General features: G+C 51.1%; 2 protein-coding genes across 4 annotated transcripts; one reads left to right on the top strand and one right to left on the bottom strand.

The window, feature by feature from the left end:
• Positions 1–560: 560 nt before the first annotated feature.
• On the bottom strand, positions 561–6803 carry CNPPD1 (cyclin Pas1/PHO80 domain containing 1). 3 transcript variants are annotated; one of them, XM_050752430.1, is made up of 9 exons: positions 6753–6803; positions 5385–5472; positions 4847–4955; positions 4218–4299; positions 3631–3751; positions 3421–3549; positions 2801–2862; positions 2012–2129; positions 561–1790 (listed from the first exon to the last, which is right to left on the bottom strand). In XM_050752430.1, exons 1-9 carry the CDS (start codon positions 6758–6760, stop codon positions 1248–1250), a joined length of 1260 nt encoding a protein of 419 aa, XP_050608387.1. In that variant the 5' UTR covers positions 6761–6803; the 3' UTR covers positions 561–1247. The 3 variants fall into 3 exon arrangements, with proteins under 3 accessions (XP_050608387.1, XP_050608388.1, XP_050608389.1); XM_050752431.1 differs by lacking the exon at positions 6753–6803 and adding an exon at positions 5716–6746; XM_050752432.1 differs by lacking the exon at positions 6753–6803 and having other exon boundaries at positions 3421–3751; positions 5385–5624.
• A 77-nt stretch (positions 6804–6880) lies between these two features.
• On the top strand, positions 6881–12386 carry RETREG2 (reticulophagy regulator family member 2). The gene is made up of 9 exons (XM_050752404.1): positions 6881–7276; positions 7587–7693; positions 8402–8432; positions 8780–8915; positions 9338–9422; positions 9729–9872; positions 10036–10130; positions 10306–10441; positions 10681–12386. Exons 1-9 carry the CDS (start codon positions 6996–6998, stop codon positions 11295–11297), a joined length of 1632 nt encoding a protein of 543 aa, XP_050608361.1. The 5' UTR covers positions 6881–6995; the 3' UTR covers positions 11298–12386.
• Positions 12387–18230: the final 5844 nt, after the last annotated feature.

Raw genomic sequence — 18230 nt, 5'->3', positions numbered from 1 at the left:
GCAGAACCACCTCCTCCAAGAAGGATCCTCAGCAGTCCCAAATACCCTCAGCCAAGCTGCCCAGATTGTTTTCCTTCTTCCAGTGACGACCCAGCCTTGGAGTTCTTCAAGTTCTTGGAATTGTTAAGCACCATGTGACCATCACCATGTGTCAGACCAGTTAGGAGGTCAGGAGAGAGAAGTGTCCTGGTGGCTTGCCTTCAGGAGCTCACAAGGCTCTGCTGGATACAAGGCCTGGCCACTCTCCACGAGATGTGCTTCGGGATCCACAAGGAGAGTGCTCACCCAGAAAAAGTGACAGACGGCCAACTCAGGCACAGGACAGTCACCCTGTGTGTCCCATGGCACCCCAAGTCGAGCAGTACTAAGGGCCCAGGGTCCTAGGAGCAGGAACAAAGTTGGAAATGGGAGGCTATGCCTATCAAACGATAGGAAAGTCCTAAGATGAGGCTGAGAAAAGAGTTTGTGAGATGACAGGATCAGGAAGCAGGGAGGCTTGGATGGCAGACACAGGGAGGAAAGATCTTCAAGGGCTGCCGCAGAAGGAAAAGTCCAGGCCATGCAACTGAAACTGTTTATTGAAACCTCAGTTCTACAAAAGCGTGAAAAACCCTGATACAAAGCAGTGGCCAGAGAGGCCTGGGAAGAGAACACCCGGGAGAGGAACCAGAAGAGAAGGGAACCTAGGAGCAGGACACTAAGAGAAGACTGGATGACAAAAGGTCAGGGTTGAAGGTCCCAGCAGTCCTTGGCTCCATTAAACTAAAGCTAAGGAATGGGAGTGAAAAGGTTCCCTGCCTCACCCAGCAGCTCCCACCTGACCCCATCAGTCCCTGGCTCTTCTGCTTCAGGGACATCACACGGGCCCATGCCAACATATCCTTTCTCCTCTCACCCCACTTCCCTTATCTCCCACATATACCCTTCCATCCTAGAGAACTCAAAAGTAAAAGCCCAGAAAATCCCAGGTAGGCAGAGAGGGGCTTCTCCTGTGTCCATCTGGGACATGTCCCTGGTCACCAAGCAGAAGTTCTCCCTGGCGCCATCACTGTCCTGGCCAAGCAGCCAGCCACTGAGATCTAGGAGTGACCTTCAGTCCTTCTGCCCCACCACCCCGTAAGCTCCCACCCAGGAGGACAGGGGACCTGCCAAGGACCCAGAGAGGCAGACAGGTTCTAAATCAAGCTTTGCTCCTCCAGGTTCTCGGAAACTCCCAAACCCTCTTAATGCATTCCTCGCAGCCCTACCTAGCCTGGGAAAATGAAAGACTTGAGGCGAGCCAGCTCCATGACACTGAAAAGGGAACACTGCTGAGGCTGAGGAAGTGACGGGGGCACCGGGCTCCAAGGCCAGTGGGGAGCCAGGCCATAGGTATGGTACCAGGGGCTGGACAGCACAGTGGGGACTGTATGGTTGGGGTGGTGGCAGGCATGGCAGGTTAGGGAGTCTCTCTGGAGCTTCTGGCAAAGGTGGCAATTATGAAGAAGAGTGGGAGGGGCAGGGGGGTCTGGGGGAGGCAATGGTGGAGGAGTCAGTGAGGCCAGAAGACTGCCCCAGAGTGACCGCAGCCCTGTGCTGCCTTTCAGGCAGCTGGAGACATTAGCGGGAGAAGGCAGGCATTGTGGCACAGAAGGTATGCAGGGCTCCAGGAGGCAATGGGAGGTCAGTCCAAGGTCAGGCGGCCCAGGTGCAGGGGTGCAGGACAGCCCCAAGGACTGATGTATTACGGCCACCGATGCCACAGCCAGGGCCACACTGCTCACATATGCCACAGCTAACAGGCAGGACAGCTGCAGGAGAGGAGGCAAAAAAGAAGGATTCTGTCTTTAACACATTCACCCCTTGTCTCTAGAAACTTGTGTTCCAGCTGGAGGTCTCTATAGCCATTTATACCCCACTCTGCCCATCTATTCCCAACCCCATATCCTGGACCTTTCAGCAATCACTTCACACCATCCCACCCTACACACCGGCTTGCTCAAGCTCCCTATCCTTCCGAGCCTCTCCTCACCTTTACCAGCCGCTGGCAGAGGGAGGCCAGGGCCAACTGCCAGGTTGGCTGCTCCAGCAGCACACACAGGTCTGTGTAGGTATACCAGCCCCGCCGCTGTCCCTGCTGCTCAGCCACACTGGGGGAAGTGGAGAATGACAGAGTATGCAACTGTCCTACAGCCAGCCTAGTGGCATCCTCATACCACTCAGGACTCACCAGGAAACACTGGGAAGCTTGTTAAATCCAGATTCCTAGGCTATCTGCTGATCAGAAACTAAGGGTGAGACCAAGACCTATATCTTATTTTTATTTATTTACTTTGTTAAGACAGGATCTTGCTGTCTTCCAGGCTGGAGTGCAGTAGTGCAATCATAGCTCACTGCAGACTTGACATCCTGGACTCAAGTGATCCTCTCATCTCAGCCTCCTGAGTAGCTGGGATTATGGATGTACACCACTACAACTGGCTAATATTTTTTTCTGGTAGGGTCAGGCGTCTTGCTATATTGCCCAGCCTGGTCTTGAACTCCTGGACTCAAGCAATCCTCCTGCCTCGCCCTCCCAGAGTGCTAGGATTACAGACCTAACTACGATATCCACCCAAGACATGTATTTTAAATAAGCTGCTTCTCACCTTCCCCAAGGTGATGAAGAAGAGGACAGACAGGTCTGAGAACCACTATCTTGGCAATTTTCTTTCTTGTCTCCTCCCTCCCCCAGTTACAGAGACTCTCATCTCTAGCTCCTATGGCTGAGGCCTCAGTCCCCAAATCCCTCGAGCCCTTCTTCCCAACTCCGAGAACCTACCAGCTCTCCAACCAGCTCAGCACCTCAAAAATCTCCCGAGGGTCAGTGTAGAGATGCCAATCCTGTGAGTAAGGAGAGAGGACATCAAACCAGACTTGGATGAACCAGAGTCATTTAATAATAAGAGCCATAGCAAGAACTACAACCGCCACTATGGCTAATGCATATTTGGCACTTACCATGTGCCAGATACTGTCTCAAAAGCTTTTATACATTAATTCATTGAATCACCACCTGCCTGGTTTCACATTATACCCTCCACTAAGGAAGAGGGGAGAAAATGACCCTGAGAATGGTCCGTGCCCACAAGGAGCTAAACATCTAGGGGGAGAGAAAGTATGGACACAAATACTCAGAACCCAATAGGATAAACTCTGACTCAGAGTGTACCCTGTGGGGCCCTGGAGGAATAGAGGTGAGGAAATGTTCCGCTCCTGGTCTCACTGCTCTAGGACATCTCCAAAACCTGTGGTTAGTACTGAAGAGATAAGATAACACAAAAGCACAAGAGGACAGAAAGAGAAATGACAAACCAACAGAAGACTGAGAGAGAACAAAGGACTAAAGGATGATTAAAGACGGGCCAGAGAAACTGAGCAAGAGAGAGAACAGCTACTCACCATGGCACTCAGGAAGCCCCTCTCCAAGGCATTGAGAGTGGGCACGGCCACACCCCCAGCAGCTCCCCATTCATCATTGAAGACCTCCTCCTCCTCCCCTTCATCATAGAGGTACTTACTGGCCACCATCTGCAGAAGAACCAGAAGTGGTGGAGCAGAATTCACAGCAGGCTCCTGGCTCTCTAGAGAGACGGGGAGGGGGTATCTTACCATGGAGATCAGGAACAAGTCAGAGGATGACACGTGCTGCAGGTAGTCTGGGTTTCGGTGGCGGAGCCGTTCAATGTACACCAGAGCCAGCATCATAGCACATGGGGAGATGCATGCCTCCCTGGGTGGTAGAAAGGATCACTAATTAAACCCAAGGGTCCTTCAGCTCTTGCAAGTCTTATGATGCTTGCTCCTGTTATCTTTGGGGAAAAAAAACTATTCTTGGCTGGGCACGGTGGCTTATGCCTATAATCCCAGCAATTTGGAAAACCAAGGTGGGTGGATCATTTGAGGCCAGGAGTTCGACACCAGCCTGGCCAACATGGTGAAACCCCATCTCTACTAAAAATACAAAAATTAGCCAAGGGCAGTGGCATGTGCCTGTAGTCCCAGCTACTGGGGAGGTTGTGGCACAAGAATCACTGGAACCCAGGAGGTGGAGGTTGCGGTGAGCCGAGGTTGTGCCGCTGCACTCCAGCCTGGGTGACAGAGCGAGACTATCTCAAAAAGAGAGAAAAGAAAGAAAAAACGATTCCCCTTTCTCTAGGGCCCAAACACTCTCATCCTATCCTCAATTCCAGGCTCACCGGGACACATGAGCTACGTATTTCTTCTGGAGTCGGCGAATAGGGCTGGGGGCTGCCTTCTGGAGCAGTTCCACAGCAATGTCTGCAAGGGACAGAAGGAAGGCCGAGTGAGCAAACAAGCACCCATCCACAACACACCAGTCCCCACTGCTAGCAGAAGAGCCAGATCTGTATTTTCTGAGGCCTTGGGGACAGGACCATAGTAACAAAATAGAGATCAAATTCTCCCACACTGAGACAAAAAGCCCATTCCAAGTTTGAATTTCAGCTCATTCTAACAGGAAAGCATATTGCTCTGTCACGTGAAACTATCCAGATTTGTCTATCGCTGCTGTTCATCTGTGAACATGCCTTGTTTATTTGGGAAACGTATGATGGATATCCTTGGAAAATTAAGTTTTCAATACATAAATCAAGAGTGATTTATATAGACATATGTGGCAGCAATGTTTTTTATTCATTTGGGTTAATAAGAATGAGAAATGCAAACTGCCCTCTTGAACCAAGTACCAACAAGCTAGCAATGAAGAGACAGTGCAGCCACGGGGCAAACCTCGAGTCATTTTAGTGGCTGATGACAACCCCATTTTCATGCTTCTCACTTGTCCAGTCACAAAACACTGCCTAACCTGCCACCGGGCTGGAGAGCTCCTCCAGGCTACAGTCGGCTTCCCAGTCCCAGCCATAGTAGAGCCTCCTTCGGATCCGGGCACTCAGCTTCTGGTGTCCTGGGAGGAACTGAAACAGGGCAGGGGTAGCGGAGGGTGAAGGGCAGGGAAAGGTATGATGCAGCTCCTGGCTCTGGGCTGGAAGGCGGTGCGGGGGACAGTCCGGCCTCGCTTGCCAGGGGGCCCGTGCCTTACCCAGACCGGCGTTCTGTCAATCGTTTGCCAATGGCAGCCTGGTCCACAGAGGGAGGAATACCCTCACCCCCATCGAGGGCTCCCTGGGAGAAGTTCTCCGAGAAGGGCCCTCGTGTGGCCACCCCTACCCCCATTCCCATACTCCGCGACTCTCCCTCCGGGCCCAAGCGGCCGCGGCCTCGAGGAGGCACTGCTCGAGCAGCTGCCGCCCAATCCCGGCACAGCAGTCAGGAGAGCTCGCGGCGCCGCTCGGGCCCGGAGGGGCGCGCCGAGAGGCTGGGGAAGGGGCGGGCCGCCCACTCACCGTGAAGTCCTGGAAGCCGGCGAGGGAGAAGGTGCCTTCTTCGTCCAGCAGGAGCCCGGTCAGGTCCATCGCACCGCCAGTCGCCGCCCTGCGAAGGTGAACGGAAGGAAACGAGTTGTAGGGGGCTCGCGGAGCTGTCTTTGCCCGCCTGTCCACCTGCCCGCCTGCCTCCCGGGGCTGGCCGCCGCCCTCGCCCTCGCAGCTCCCTCCCCGGACAGCGGAAGGCGGGGCCCGGGCTGGCGGGCGCCTCTTCCTGTTCCGCCCCGGGCTTGGCGCGGCGCGAGGCCCTAGGCCAGGGAAGCGAGGCGTCGAGCAGCCGGGCTGCGCTCACCTCGCGGAGCAAAAGAGACCCGGCTGCGAGGCGCGTACTCCGCCTGTGCCGCGTCCGCCCGGCGTCTACAAGCCGCTGGGGTGCCGCCCGCAAGTCAGCGCCTGGCACTTCCTGCCTCCAGTCTAGCCCAGCCTCCCGCGCCGACCCGCGGACAGGAGCCGGACTCGAACTCCTGGTCTCACCGAACGTGACCAAGTCCCAGAGCTGAGCCCCAGGCGCCCCTGAGAAATGGGGACACTTCCTAGGGGAGCACGCCGCACTGAGGATGAACAAGCCAGTAGGACCTTTCCGTAGCAATGGAGAAGTTAATGTGAATAAAACGAAACCCACAACAGGAAGCTGTTCCTAGTTGCTTTTTAGAAGGAGAGATTATACACACTCAGCAATGCATATGAAAAGCGTCTGAAAGGATACACGACATTTAGCAGTGGGTGAACTATGAAAAGGAAGAGAAACTCAGGGTTTTTTGTTTTTTGGTTTTTTTGTAGTGTAATTTGAACTTTTAAACTTAAGGCTACTGCGGAAATTGTGATATTAAGCGAATGTAAGGCCTCAAAAACGTGTCAACACGTCCACCCAAAAGTAAACTGCACCCACCCAAGGTTTTGTTTTTAAACCCATCTCCCGCCTCCGATCTCATGATTGAGTAGGCCGAGGTGGGAAGGAGCTCCGGTATGTGGAAGTGGGAACGTTTAAGGAGATAGGAAATCAACAACTTTTCTGAGTAGATGAAGCTGTTTTCGAGTCTGTCGAGTCACGCGCTGGTGTGTTTGTTTGCCCACTGAGGGGAGGGAACTGGGAGGGCCAGTGCGATGAGGGTTGAGTAATGGGACGGCCACCGCCCTTCCCGAGCAGAAGCAGATCCTACTGGGGATACTGGGAGTCTGGAAGCCCACTTCCTGCTCCACACCGTGGATTCCGGGGCAGCACCACACTCCCTAGCCACCCTGCCCACTGTGGGATAAGAAAACGGCTCGACTGCCCAGACCGGGACCCGGACTTGGACCCCGGGTGACTTCGGCAACCAGCAAACGAACCTGTGCATGCGAAGGGTCAGCAGCCGCCGACGCGTCAGCGGCAGCTGCCAGCGCGCACGCGCGGGCCGCCCTATCCGGGCGGTTAGGCCGCGTCACGTGACGGGCTCAGCGCTCCGCCGTCACGTGACGCCCGTCCGCAGCCTCTGCCGTCCTCCGCGGCGCCCCCTTCCGCCTGACGCGCCCCCGGCGGCGGCCGCGCAGCCCTGGCTCCTCGCGGGCTCGGGCGGCGGCTGCGGCGGGGCTATGGCGAGCGGCGGTGGCGGGGGTAACACCGGCGCGGGTGCGGGGCCGGGGATGGGCCTGAGCCTCGGCCTGGGTCTGGGTCTGAGCCTAGGCATGAGTGAGGCCACCAGCGAGGCAGAGGAGGAGGCGGCCACGGCCGAGGCGGTGGGACGCCTGGCCACGACGCTGTGGCTGCGGCTCCGCGGCTGGGAGGCGGTGCTGGCGGCGGCGCAGCGGTTGCTGGTGTGGGAGAAGCCGCTGCACAGCCTGGTCACGGCTGCCGCGCTCAACGGCCTCTTCTGGTAACGGCCGCGGAGGAGGGGGCGGGGCCGGGATGAGCGGGAGAGCTTGGGAGGGAGGGGTCGAGAGCACCATTCCCCTTTCTGGGTTATCACTTGGCCTGGGGGGCATGACCCGTACCCAGTTTTTGCAGGCTGACATCCGCTTAGATTTCTTCCGTCTCTGAGTCGTGAGTCGCGAGTCGCGAGTCGCGAGTCGCGAGTCAGGCCTGGAGGTGCCATTCCCCCATCAGTAGGCGCCTTTCCACCTTCTGAGACGGATGCATGAGTCTCTCTCACCCACTCACTGCTGAGGTGCCTGTCTCTCCCTAAGGTTGCTGTCTTCCTCGTCCCTTCGGCCCTTTTTCCTACTCAGCGTCTCACTTTTGGCCTATTTTCTGCTGGATCTCTGGCAGCCTCGCTTTCTCCCTGACGTGTCAGGTGAGTGTTTCTTCATTCGGTAAGCACCCATTGGGCACTTGCTTGGTGCCTGATTCCGCTGGGTGGAGTTAAATGGTGAGGGGGAACGTACAGCAGGCCACCTGCCTCCCAGGCATAGCCCACTTCCTTTTTGTAGGGAATTCCCTAAAATGAAAATTGCCCCTTTCCCAAATTAATGCTACTGTAGGTGCAGTGGTTAAGATGGTGAAGTCTGCAGCCATATTGCCTGGGTTCCATTCCCTGCTCTGCCACCTACCATGTCTGTGACCTTGTAAAAGTAGCTCAATCTCTGTTTGCCTCAATTTCCTTATCTGTAAAACACGGATGATAGATTTTATTTCATAGAGAGGTGAGAAGAGGATTAATGAGTTAATACATATCCTATGCTTATGATAGTGCTTTACATGTAAGCTGTATAAATAGAACGTCAGTGTTGTTTTTCTTGTTATCCATATAATTTGCTTAATAGGTGACAGGCTGTGTGTGAGTTGCTTGGGAGATAAGCATGAGTAAAATGTAGTTCTCATGTTGGAGAAGATTAATGTCTAAAGAAGGAGACAGAGGCAAACAAAAACATGTAACAGCTCCCCCATTGGTATCTGAAGAAAGTGCTCTGGGGCTGCAGAGGAGGGACAGCTATTTCTGCCTTGGGAAGTGTCTCCCAGGGCCCCTACCACTCAATAATTTGTCCCTCTCCGCTCTCTCTAGCATCATCCCCAGAGGAGCCACACTCTGACAGGTGAGTACAGGCCACCTCTTGAAGACAAATGCCCACATCCTGTCCTGCTTGCCGGTGCCGGTGTCACCAAGGAGCAGGGCAGTGCCCCAGCATTGTGAATGAACTGGTAACAAGCCATGGGTTTTTCATGGTCCTAGGCACCTGTGTAGGTGGTTTTGTGCCTGCTCCTTTTGGGGCAGAGGGTTGGGTCCTCCTGGCTTTGCTTCCTAAGACCAGGACAGCCTCCTTTTGGGAGGTGGGGTTGTTTACTTTTTTAGATTAAAGATGTCATTGGCATTCTCAGAGGGATTTAAGTGTCTAGGAATCTGGTATCTGAGGCCTCCAGGGGTTATGTCATGTCTCCCCAGTGAGGGTGCGGGGTCAGGCGCCCGGCCGCACCTGCTGAGTGTGCCCGAGTTGTGCAGATACCTGGCTGAGAGCTGGCTCACCTTCCAGATTCACCTGCAGGAGCTGCTGCAGTACAAGAGGCAGAATCCAGCTCAGGTAACCTCCCCTACATCATATAACAGTTCACTACACTGAAGGGGTGTAGAGGTGGTGGGGAATGGGAGTGGAGCGATGTAAATTCCCGGGTTGAAGACCCTGAAAGAAGAGGCCTGGGCGCCTTTTTGAGGCAACATTCACAGCTAGTCCCTCGTGCAGGAGGCAGTCTCACCTCAGGAAATAAGCTTCTGATAGCCTGACGCTTTTCTCCTGCCAAGGCAGACGAGTGTGAATTATAGGTAGTGGGTACTATCTATTGGCAGCTTCCTGAATTGGTGGTCTTGAGCATCCTCTTAAGCAAACTGGACCACCCCATTCCTCGAGGACATACCTATCCTACCAGCTGAGCAGTAGTTTTTTACCCAGCTGAGCGGGGCGCATATCTCAGTGTGCTGTTCTTAGACTTGTGCTCTTCTCTGCAGTTCTGTGTTCGAGTCTGCTCTGGCTGTGCTGTGTTGGCTGTGCTGGGACACTATGTTCCAGGGATTATGATTTCCTACATTGTCTGTGAGTAGGGTCTGTCCCTGCCCTATTTAAAGCCCTCTCCTTTCTTCTTTCCTTGGACTGACCCAGAGGAAAGACTATGGTCTCTGCTCAGTTTCTGATTTGTGGAGATCTCCAGGGATGCTTTAGTATTAGTAACTGTGGAAGACTTAACCTGGGGAGGAGGGCAGTGGATGTGGCAAGAAGAGGTTGGCACTGACTTGGGAAAGGACCTTGCCTACCTTCAGCACTTCAGTTTAGGGACCAGCTGAATGGGGGCTCTTAGGAAATTGACGTAGGGAGCTCTTAGTTGACATTCTTAACCCATAGTGTTGAGTATCCTGCTGTGGCCCCTGGTGGTTTATCATGAGCTGATCCAGAGGATGTACACTCGCCTGGAGCCCCTGCTCATGCAGCTGGACTACAGCATGAAGGCAGAAGCCAATGCCCTGCATCACAAACACGACAAGAGGAGTAAGGGGCTGCCCTAATCCAGGAGGGTGAAAGAGCGGGAGGGCCTTGGTTTGGGGCTCATGCGATGCCCTGGAATTGAGATCTTCTCCAGTTCTTTAACTGTATTTGTCTCCCCTCCCATCATTCATGCTTGGTCACTGCTCTACTACTCTTGCTTTTCTAGAGCGGCAAGGGAAGAATGCACCCCCAGGAGGTGATGAGCCACTGGCAGAGACAGAGAGCGAAAGCGAGGCAGAGCTGGCTGGCTTCTCCCCAGTGGTGAGGTCCAGGGAAGACGGGGTGTCAAACAGAAAGCCAGAGGAAAAATATTTCTGCTTTGGAGCTGCCACCTCCAAAGGATGTGGAAGCCAGAGGTTTTGGGAGAGGGGATGCTCCTGATAAATTGGTTCTCTTAGCCCCTCACATGTCGTGTTCATCCTGGTTCTCCTGCCAGGTGGATGTGAAGAAAACAGCATTGGCCTTGGCCATTACAGACTCAGAGCTGTCAGATGAGGAGGCTTCTATCTTGGAGAGTGGTGGCTTCTCCGTATCCCGGGCCACAACTCCGCAGCTGACTGATGTCTCCGAGGGTACGGGTAGCCCTTTGTTGCCCTGCTGCACCCCCCTACAATCTTTGTGTTACCTACCATGGGTACTTGCTGTGCTCTTTGGCCCACTGACTCTAATTCTACTCAGCTCCTAAAAGACCTTAACACCTAGGGCTTGGCCCAGCTTTCCATGTCTTGAATTCTCATCCTTAAACTCATTGGCTGTTGTGGCTAATCAGAGCAGCAGCAGGCCCATCCTTAATTCTTTGTTCTCTGCACAGATTTGGACCAGCAGAGCCTACCAAGTGAACCAGAGGAGACCCTAAGCCGGGACCTGGGGGAGGGAGAGGAGGCAGAGCTGGCCCCTCCCGAAGACCTACTGGGCCGTCCTCAAGCCTTGTCAAGGCAAGCCCTGGACTCAGAGGAAGAGGAAGAAGATGTGGCAGCTAAGGAAACCTTGCTTCGGCTCTCATCCCCCCTCCACTTTGTGAACACGCACTTCAATGGGGCAGGGTCCCCCCCAGATGGAGTGAAATGCTCCCCTGGAGGACCAGTGGAGACACTGAGCCCCGAGACAGTGAGTGGTGGCCTCACTGCTCTGCCCAGCACCCTGTCACCTCCACTTTGCCTTGCTGGAAGTGACCCGGCCCCCTCCCCTTCCATTCTCCCACCTATTCCCCAGGACTCACCCCAGCCCCTGCCTGCCCCTGAGGAAGAAGAGGCACTCACCACTGAGGACTTTGAGTTGCTGGATCAGGGGGAGCTGGAGCAGCTGAATGCAGAGCTGGGCTTGGAGCCAGAGACACCTCCAAAACCCCCTGATGCTCCACCCCTGGGGCCCGACACCCATTCTCTGGTACAGTCAGACCAAGAAGCTCAGGCCATGGCAGAGCCATGAGCCACTGGGGAAGGAGCTGCAGGCACAGTAGGGCTTCCTGGCTAGGAGTGTTGCTGTTTCCTCCTTTGCCTACCACTCTGGGGAGGGGCAGTGCGTGGGGAAGCTGGCTGTCGGATGGTAGCCATTCCACCCTCTGCCTGCCTGCCTGCTTGCTGTCCTGGGGGCATGGTGCAGTACCTGTGCCTAGGATTGGTTTTAAATTTGTAAATAATTTTCCATTTGGGTTAGTGGATGTGAACAGGGCTAGGGAAGTCCTTCCCACAGCCTGTGCTTGCCTCCCTGCCTCATCTCTATTCTCATTCCACTATGCCCCAAGCCCTGGTGGTCTGGCCCTTTCTTTTTCCTCCTATCCTCAGGGACCTGTGCTGCTGTGCCCTCATGTCCCACTTGGTTGTTTAGTTAAGGCACTTTATAATTTTTCTCTCTTGTGTTCCTTTCTGCTTTATTTCCCTGCTGTGTCCTGTCCTTAGCAGCTCAACCCCATCCTTTGCCAGCTCCTCCTATCCCATGGGCACTGGCCAAGCTTTAGGGAGGCTGCTGGTCTGGGAAGTAAAAAGTAAACGTGGGGCAGTGGGTCAGGCCAGTAGTTACACTGTTAAGTCGCTGTAGTCTGTGTAACCTTCACTGCATCCTTGCCCCATTCAGCCCGGCCTTTCATGATGCAGGAGAGCAGGGATCCCACAGTACATGCGCTAGCACTGGAGTTGGTGAGCATGCGCTCTGTCTTGAGATGAGGAGCTTCCTTACTGCTCCTTTGGGTGATCCAAGTGTAGTGGGACCCTCTGCTAGGGTCAGGAAGTGGACAGTAACATCTGTGCAGGTGTTGACTTGAAAAATAAAGTGTTGATTGGCTAGAACTGCTGCCTCCCTGACTGTGAGCTGCCTTCCACCCCCTGCACTGCACTTCGTTCCCTCCTCACCCTTACCTGCTTCCCCCTAGTCTGTTCTGGCTGTTTATTACCTTGTTGCAAAACACGGCGGAAGCAAGGATTACCTTGACAACCCTAGCTTCTCCTTAGCCATCTTCCCTGACAGTGTGATCTGTTTAGTGAGATTTAGCATGTGTGAATAAAGTGTATGCAGGAGGAAGTTGCCTTGTCTTCCCAATCAGTAGAAATTTGGGACCATAACAATTATGTTTTACCATGTGGCCTACAACCTTAGCACTGTTTTCTTAAGAAGTCTTCACCCATCTACGTGCTAACAACTCAGCCCAGATTTGTCTACGCTGGGGAAGCCAAACAAGCAATAGAGGACCTTTACAAACTGTGTTAGAAATGAGTTGGAGCCAAGGAACACTGAAGAAATAGTATCTTAACAGTTACTGAGTCCATTGTATGTGCTTGGCTCTTCTCTGAGTAATTTATAGGTATTAAGATTTTTGCTCACAGCTCAGATATGTACTATTATTAACTTCATTTTATAGACAGGTTGTTTCCTGAAGGCCACAGGTACCAGTAAATTGTGGAGCCAGAACCCAAACGCAAGCAGTTTTGGCTTCAGCAAATGCATCAAACAGCGCCTGTCCATTAATAGGGCACAGGTAGGAAGATGCACAAGGATGTGGGAACTATAGAGAACCAATCTGATAACCTTGGCTTAACAGAGTGGACATGGCAAGCCTTCCTCTGCACAGAACTGAGCAGATGGCCTCCTTTATGAGTTCATGTCCTCCGCCTTCAGCTGGAGGTACCATATGGCAATGCTATCTGTCTTTCTGCTGGAGGTACCATATGGTAATGTTACCTGTCTTTCTGAGGTTGACTTTTATGCCATGTCTTTCCTAAGTGTGTAAGAATTTTTCTGTTTGCTTCACATTTGACTGAGAATCATTCCAGGGTTTGACTGAGCCCCTGTCCTGTGTCACTGAAGGAACTCGAACTTTTCCATCATTTAGAGATTTCAAAGGGGAATGGGAAAACAGTTCTAATCAATAAGCAAGCAATTCAAGAAAAAGAATTAACCAATCAGACAATGGCTGCCACATGTCCTATCTTTAATCCATTTTCTTACTAAGATTGGACATTGACAATAGAACCAGAAGCTTGTAGCTGGATCAGAATATTCTCCAGAGGCCTGGAGTCTGATGAAGGTCTATTCTTTTTTGTTTGTTTGTGTTTTGAGATGGAGTCTTGTTCTGTGGCCAGGCTAGAGTACAATGGCGCGCAATCTTGGCTCACTGCAACCTCCGCCTCCCAGGTTCAAAAAATTCTGCCTCAGCCAGCCAAGTAGCTGGAATTACAGGTGCGTGCCACGATGCCTGGGTATTTTTTGTATTTTTAGTAGAGGCAGGGTTTCAATATGTTGGCCAGGCTGGTCTCGAACTCCTTACCTCAGGTGATTCACCCACCTCAGCCTCCCAAAGTGCTGGGATTACAGGTGTAAACCACGGCGCCCGGCCTCATGAGGGTCTATTCTTTACATTCACCATGGTCTGATGGTTGCTACATGTTTGTCTATGATTTTTTTTTCTATTATCAGGTGTCTTCGCCGTTTTATGCCCCATGATGAAAAGGCCAAAGGTTTTCATATGAGTAAAAGAAAAAAGCAGAAATGTGAAACCTACAATTAAGCTAAACAAAAATCAATTGGAAAAGTACAGGTTGGGGGCCGGGCGCGGTGGCTCAAGCCTGTAATCCCAGCACTTTGGGAGGCCGAGACGGGCAGATCACGAGGTCAGGAGATCGAGACCATCCTGGCTAACACGGTGAAACCCCGTCTCTACTAAAAAATACAAAAAACTAGCCGGGCGAGGTGACAGGCGTCTGTAGTCCCAGCTACTCAGGAGGCTGAGGCAGGAGAATGGCGTAAACCCGGGAGGCGGAGGTTGCAGTGAGCTGAGATCCGGCCACAGCCCTCCAGCCTGGGCGACAGAGTGAGACTCTGTCTCAGGAAAAAAAAAAAGAAGGAAAGTACAGGTTGGGGGGAGAAGAGTTGGCTACATGTTTATGTTGGGGGAGGAGGCAGTACATTTTAGCTATGTATTCAAACAGCTAATAGTTTAATGTTGCTGCTTGTAAACTTAATTTTAGGCTGCATTAATAAAAGCGTAGTCTCCAAAACAAGAAATGTGATAATTCTAGTGTCCTGTGCACAAATATTCTAATAATTCCAGAGGATGGCTTGCTATGCTTGTGGGCAAACTGTAGTATGTCCAGGAGATGACTGCTAGAAATGAAGGCTGAAAATCATCATAAGACAAACTGTTGGAGGAACTGGGAACCTCTAATCCAAGAAGACAGCTGAATTGGTTCACATCAGCTGGCTTCCAACTTCAAAGGTTTGTCTGCAGGACTTCAGAGGGCAGATATGAGTTGAGTTTGGTTGATAATAGTGCTAGGTAGAATTTAATTTTCTAGTCAAGGGAATATTGCAAAACAGTAAATTTAAATGATCTTCAAAAGTATAATGATCAAGGGCGGTGATTCTAAGAATAATTCCATCATGGAAGGACAATATTATCACCATGTTTTGCTTTTAGTTTCCAACTAAAGTCAGCTTGGACTTCTCTTCCTCTGTCTGCTCCCTTAAAAGTCGGTATTTTGGGCCAGCGCGGTGGCTCACACCTGTAATCTCATCACTTTGGGAGGCCGAGGAGGGTGGATCACAAGGTCAGGAGTTTGAGACTAGCCTGGCCAACATGGTGAAACCCCATCTCTACTAAAAATAGAAAAATGAGCCGGGTGTGGTGGCGTGTGCCTGTAGTCCCAGCTGCTCAGGAGGCTGAGGTGGGAGAATCACTTGAACCTGGGAGGCAGAGGTTGCAGTGAGCCGAGTTCATGCCACGGCACTCCAGTCTGGGCAGCAGAGCAAGACTCCATCTCAAAAAAAAAAAAAAAAAAAGAAGTATTCTGAGATTTGACCCTGGCCTGTTGTTACAGCAACAGCAAACCCCAAACAGCTTGTCCTTTCCACTGCTCAGTTGTGCTGCCCTCCCCCATCTCTGCTCTACACACACACACACACACTCTATCCCTTCACTTGCAAATGTCTCACTTTTTTTTTTTTTTTGAAATGGAATCTCGCTCTGTCTCCCAGGCTGGAGGGCAGTGGCGTGATCTCAGCTCACTGCAACCTCCACCTCCTGGGTTCAAGCGATTCTCCTGCCTCAGTCTCCCAAATAACTGGGACTACAGGCTTACACCACCATGCCCAGTTAACTTTTTGTATTTTTAGTAGAGACATGGTTTTATCATGTTGGTCAGGCTGGTCTCGAACTCCTGACCTCAGGTGATCCACCTGCCTCGGCCTCCCAAAGTGCTGGGATTACAGGTATGAGCCACCGCACCCAGCCCAGCTAATTTTAAAAATATCTTTTAGAGACAAGGTCTTGCTTTGTTGCCGAGGCTTGTCTGAAATTCTTGACTTCAAACAATCTTCCCACTGCAGGTTCCTGAGAAGCTGGGATTATGGGCATGAGCCACTGCACCTGTGATATGGTTTGGTTGTGCCCTCACCCAAATCTCGCCCTTTAGGAAATGACTAGATCATGAAGGCTCCACCCTCGTAAATGGGATTAGTGGGCTGGGCATGTGGCTCACCCCTGTAATCCCAGTACTTTGGGAGGCCAAGGCCAGTGGATCACTTGAGGTCAGGAATTCGAGACCAGCCTGGCCAACATGGTGAAACTCAGGAGGCAGAGGTTGCAGTGAGCTGAGATTGTGCCATTGCACTCCAGCCTGGGAGACAGAGCAAGACTCTCTCTCAAAAAAAACAAAACAAACAAAAAAGGCTGGGCAGGGTGGCTCACACCTGTAATCCCAGCACTTTGGGAGGGCAAGGCGGGTGGATCACCTGAAGTCAGGAGTTCGAGACCAGGCTGACCAACATGGTGAAACCCCGTCCCTACTAAAAATACAAAAATTAGCCTGGCGTGGTGGTGCACGTCTGTAGTCCCAGCTACTAAGGAGCCAGAGGCAGGATAAATGCTTGAACCCAGGAGGCAGAGGTTGCAGTGAGCCAGGATCATGCCACTGCATTCCAGCCTGGGTGACAGAGAGAACCTGTCTCAAAAAAAAAAAAAAAAAAAATTGGAGTTACTGCCCTTATAAAAGGACTTGAGATAGCCTAAATCTGTTTGCCTCTTCTACCATTTGAGGACACATAGAAGATGCCATCGATGAGGATGGGCCCTCACTATACACCAAAGCTGCTGATGCCTTGATCTTGGACTTCCCAGCATCCAGAATTGTGAGCAATAAACGTTGATTGTTTGTAAATTATCTAGTCTCAGGTATTTTGGTATAGCAGCCCAAATGGACTAAGACAACACTTCAGTAAAAAGTGTTAATACCAAAGTGTACTGATAATTTATTTCTGCATAACAAACTACTCTAAAGTTAGCAGCCTAAAACAACAAACATTATCTCACACTACTTCTGAGGATTAGGTATCTGGGTAGTTGGCTGGGTGTGGTGGCTCATGCCTGTAATCCCAGCACTTTGGGAGGCTGAGGCAGGCAGATCACGAGTTCAGGAGTTCGAGACCATCCTGGCCAACCTGGTGAAACCCCGTTTCTACTAAAAATAGAAAAAAAATTAGCCAGGCGTGGTGGCGGGTGCCTGTAGTCCCAGGTACTCGGGAGGCTGAGGGAGGAGAATGGCATAAACCTGGGAGGCAGAGCTTGCAGTGAACCGAGATTGTGCCACTGCACTCCAGCCTGGGTGACAGATCAAGACTCTGTCTCAAAAAAAAAAAAATAAGCTGGGTGTGGTGGCACGTGCCTGTAATCCCAGCTACTCGGGAGGCTAAGACGCAAGAATCGCTTGAACCCGGGAGGCGGAGGTTGCAGTGAACCGAGATCACGCCACTGCACTCCAGCCTGGGCGACACAAGAAGACTCCATCTCAAAAAAAAAAAAAAAATCCACCTCTTGAAGGGAGAAGTATCAAAGAATTTGTAGATACAGTTTTAAACTACCACACAAAATTTATCTGGAATTTATATTAAAGGATTTTGACGGACAATGTACTAATTTTTTTAATTAAAAAGACAATTTATCTTTTTGATAAATTGGGAAATGGGAAATGAACAAATTTAGTAATAACTAAAGAAATATACAAACAAATTGGGTGTGGTGGCTCATGCTGAGGTGGTAGGATCACTTGAACCTAGGAGTTCGAGGCTAGAGTGAGCTATAATCGTACCACTGCATTCCAGCCTAGGTAACAGGGTGAGGCCCCATCTTAATAAAAATAGGCTGGGTGCAGTGGTTTACGCCTGTAATCCCAGCACTTTGGGAGGCCAAGAGTTCAAGACCTGCCTAGGCAACATAGTGAGACACCCCCATCTCTACAAAATATATATATTTTAAAATTTTTATATATATAATATATAATAAAAATTTTATTATATATATTTTATATGTTATATATTGTATTATATGTTATTTATGTTATTTTAATTTTTTATTAAAATTGTATTATATATATAATAAAAAATTAACCACGTGAGGTACTTGTGCCTGTGATCTCATCTACTCTGGAAGCTGAGGCAGGAGGACCGCTTGAACCCGGGAGGTTGAGGCAGCAGTGAGCCGTAACTGAGCTACTGCACTCCAACCTAGGCAACAGAGCAAGACCCTGTCTCATAACAACAACAAAAAAAACCATAAACGTTTGTTAATTATCGAGTATATGTTAGCCATAGAATTCAGTGCTTTACATGCATCATTTTATTTAATCTTCACTCCACATTGATGTAAGAACTGATTTTTTCCCCCATTTTATAGATGAGGAACTGAAGGCTTATTGAGGTAAAATGACTTGGCCAGAGTCACGCAGCTGGTTGTGATCACAATACCATTTTTCAGAATTCTGGTATTCCCACATATCCTCGCATTTTAAAGTACCAAAACAGAAATTTAGGTGAGATGAAATAATTCCTTTTATTTATTTATTTATTTTTGAGATGGAGTCTCACTCTGTTGCCCAG

This window comes from Macaca thibetana, chromosome 12 (genome assembly GCF_024542745.1).
Source record: "Macaca thibetana thibetana isolate TM-01 chromosome 12, ASM2454274v1, whole genome shotgun sequence".
NCBI lineage: Eukaryota > Metazoa > Chordata > Mammalia > Primates > Cercopithecidae > Macaca > Macaca thibetana.
The sequence above is the reverse complement of the archived record's forward strand: the minus strand, read 5'-3'. Positions and strand labels throughout refer to the sequence as shown.

Coding starts and splice junctions, on each gene's coding strand:
- CNPPD1 (XM_050752432.1), bottom strand. CDS start 5,453: ATGGACCTGACCGGGCTCCTGCTGGACGAAGAAGGCACCTTCTCCCTC. Junction 2,863..3,420: donor GGGGCTTCCTGAGTGCCATG/GTGAGTAGCTGT, acceptor CCTTACTCACAG/GATTGGCATCTCTACACTGA. Junction 1,791..2,011: donor TCTGCCAGCGGCTGGTAAAG/GTGAGGAGAGGC, acceptor CCTCTCCTGCAG/CTGTCCTGCCTGTTAGCTGT.
- RETREG2 (XM_050752404.1), top strand. CDS start 6,996: ATGGCGAGCGGCGGTGGCGGGGGTAACACCGGCGCGGGTGCGGGGCCG. Junction 7,277..7,586: donor GCGCTCAACGGCCTCTTCTG/GTAACGGCCGCG, acceptor TCTCTCCCTAAG/GTTGCTGTCTTCCTCGTCCC. Junction 9,873..10,035: donor TCACAAACACGACAAGAGGA/GTAAGGGGCTGC, acceptor TTGCTTTTCTAG/AGCGGCAAGGGAAGAATGCA.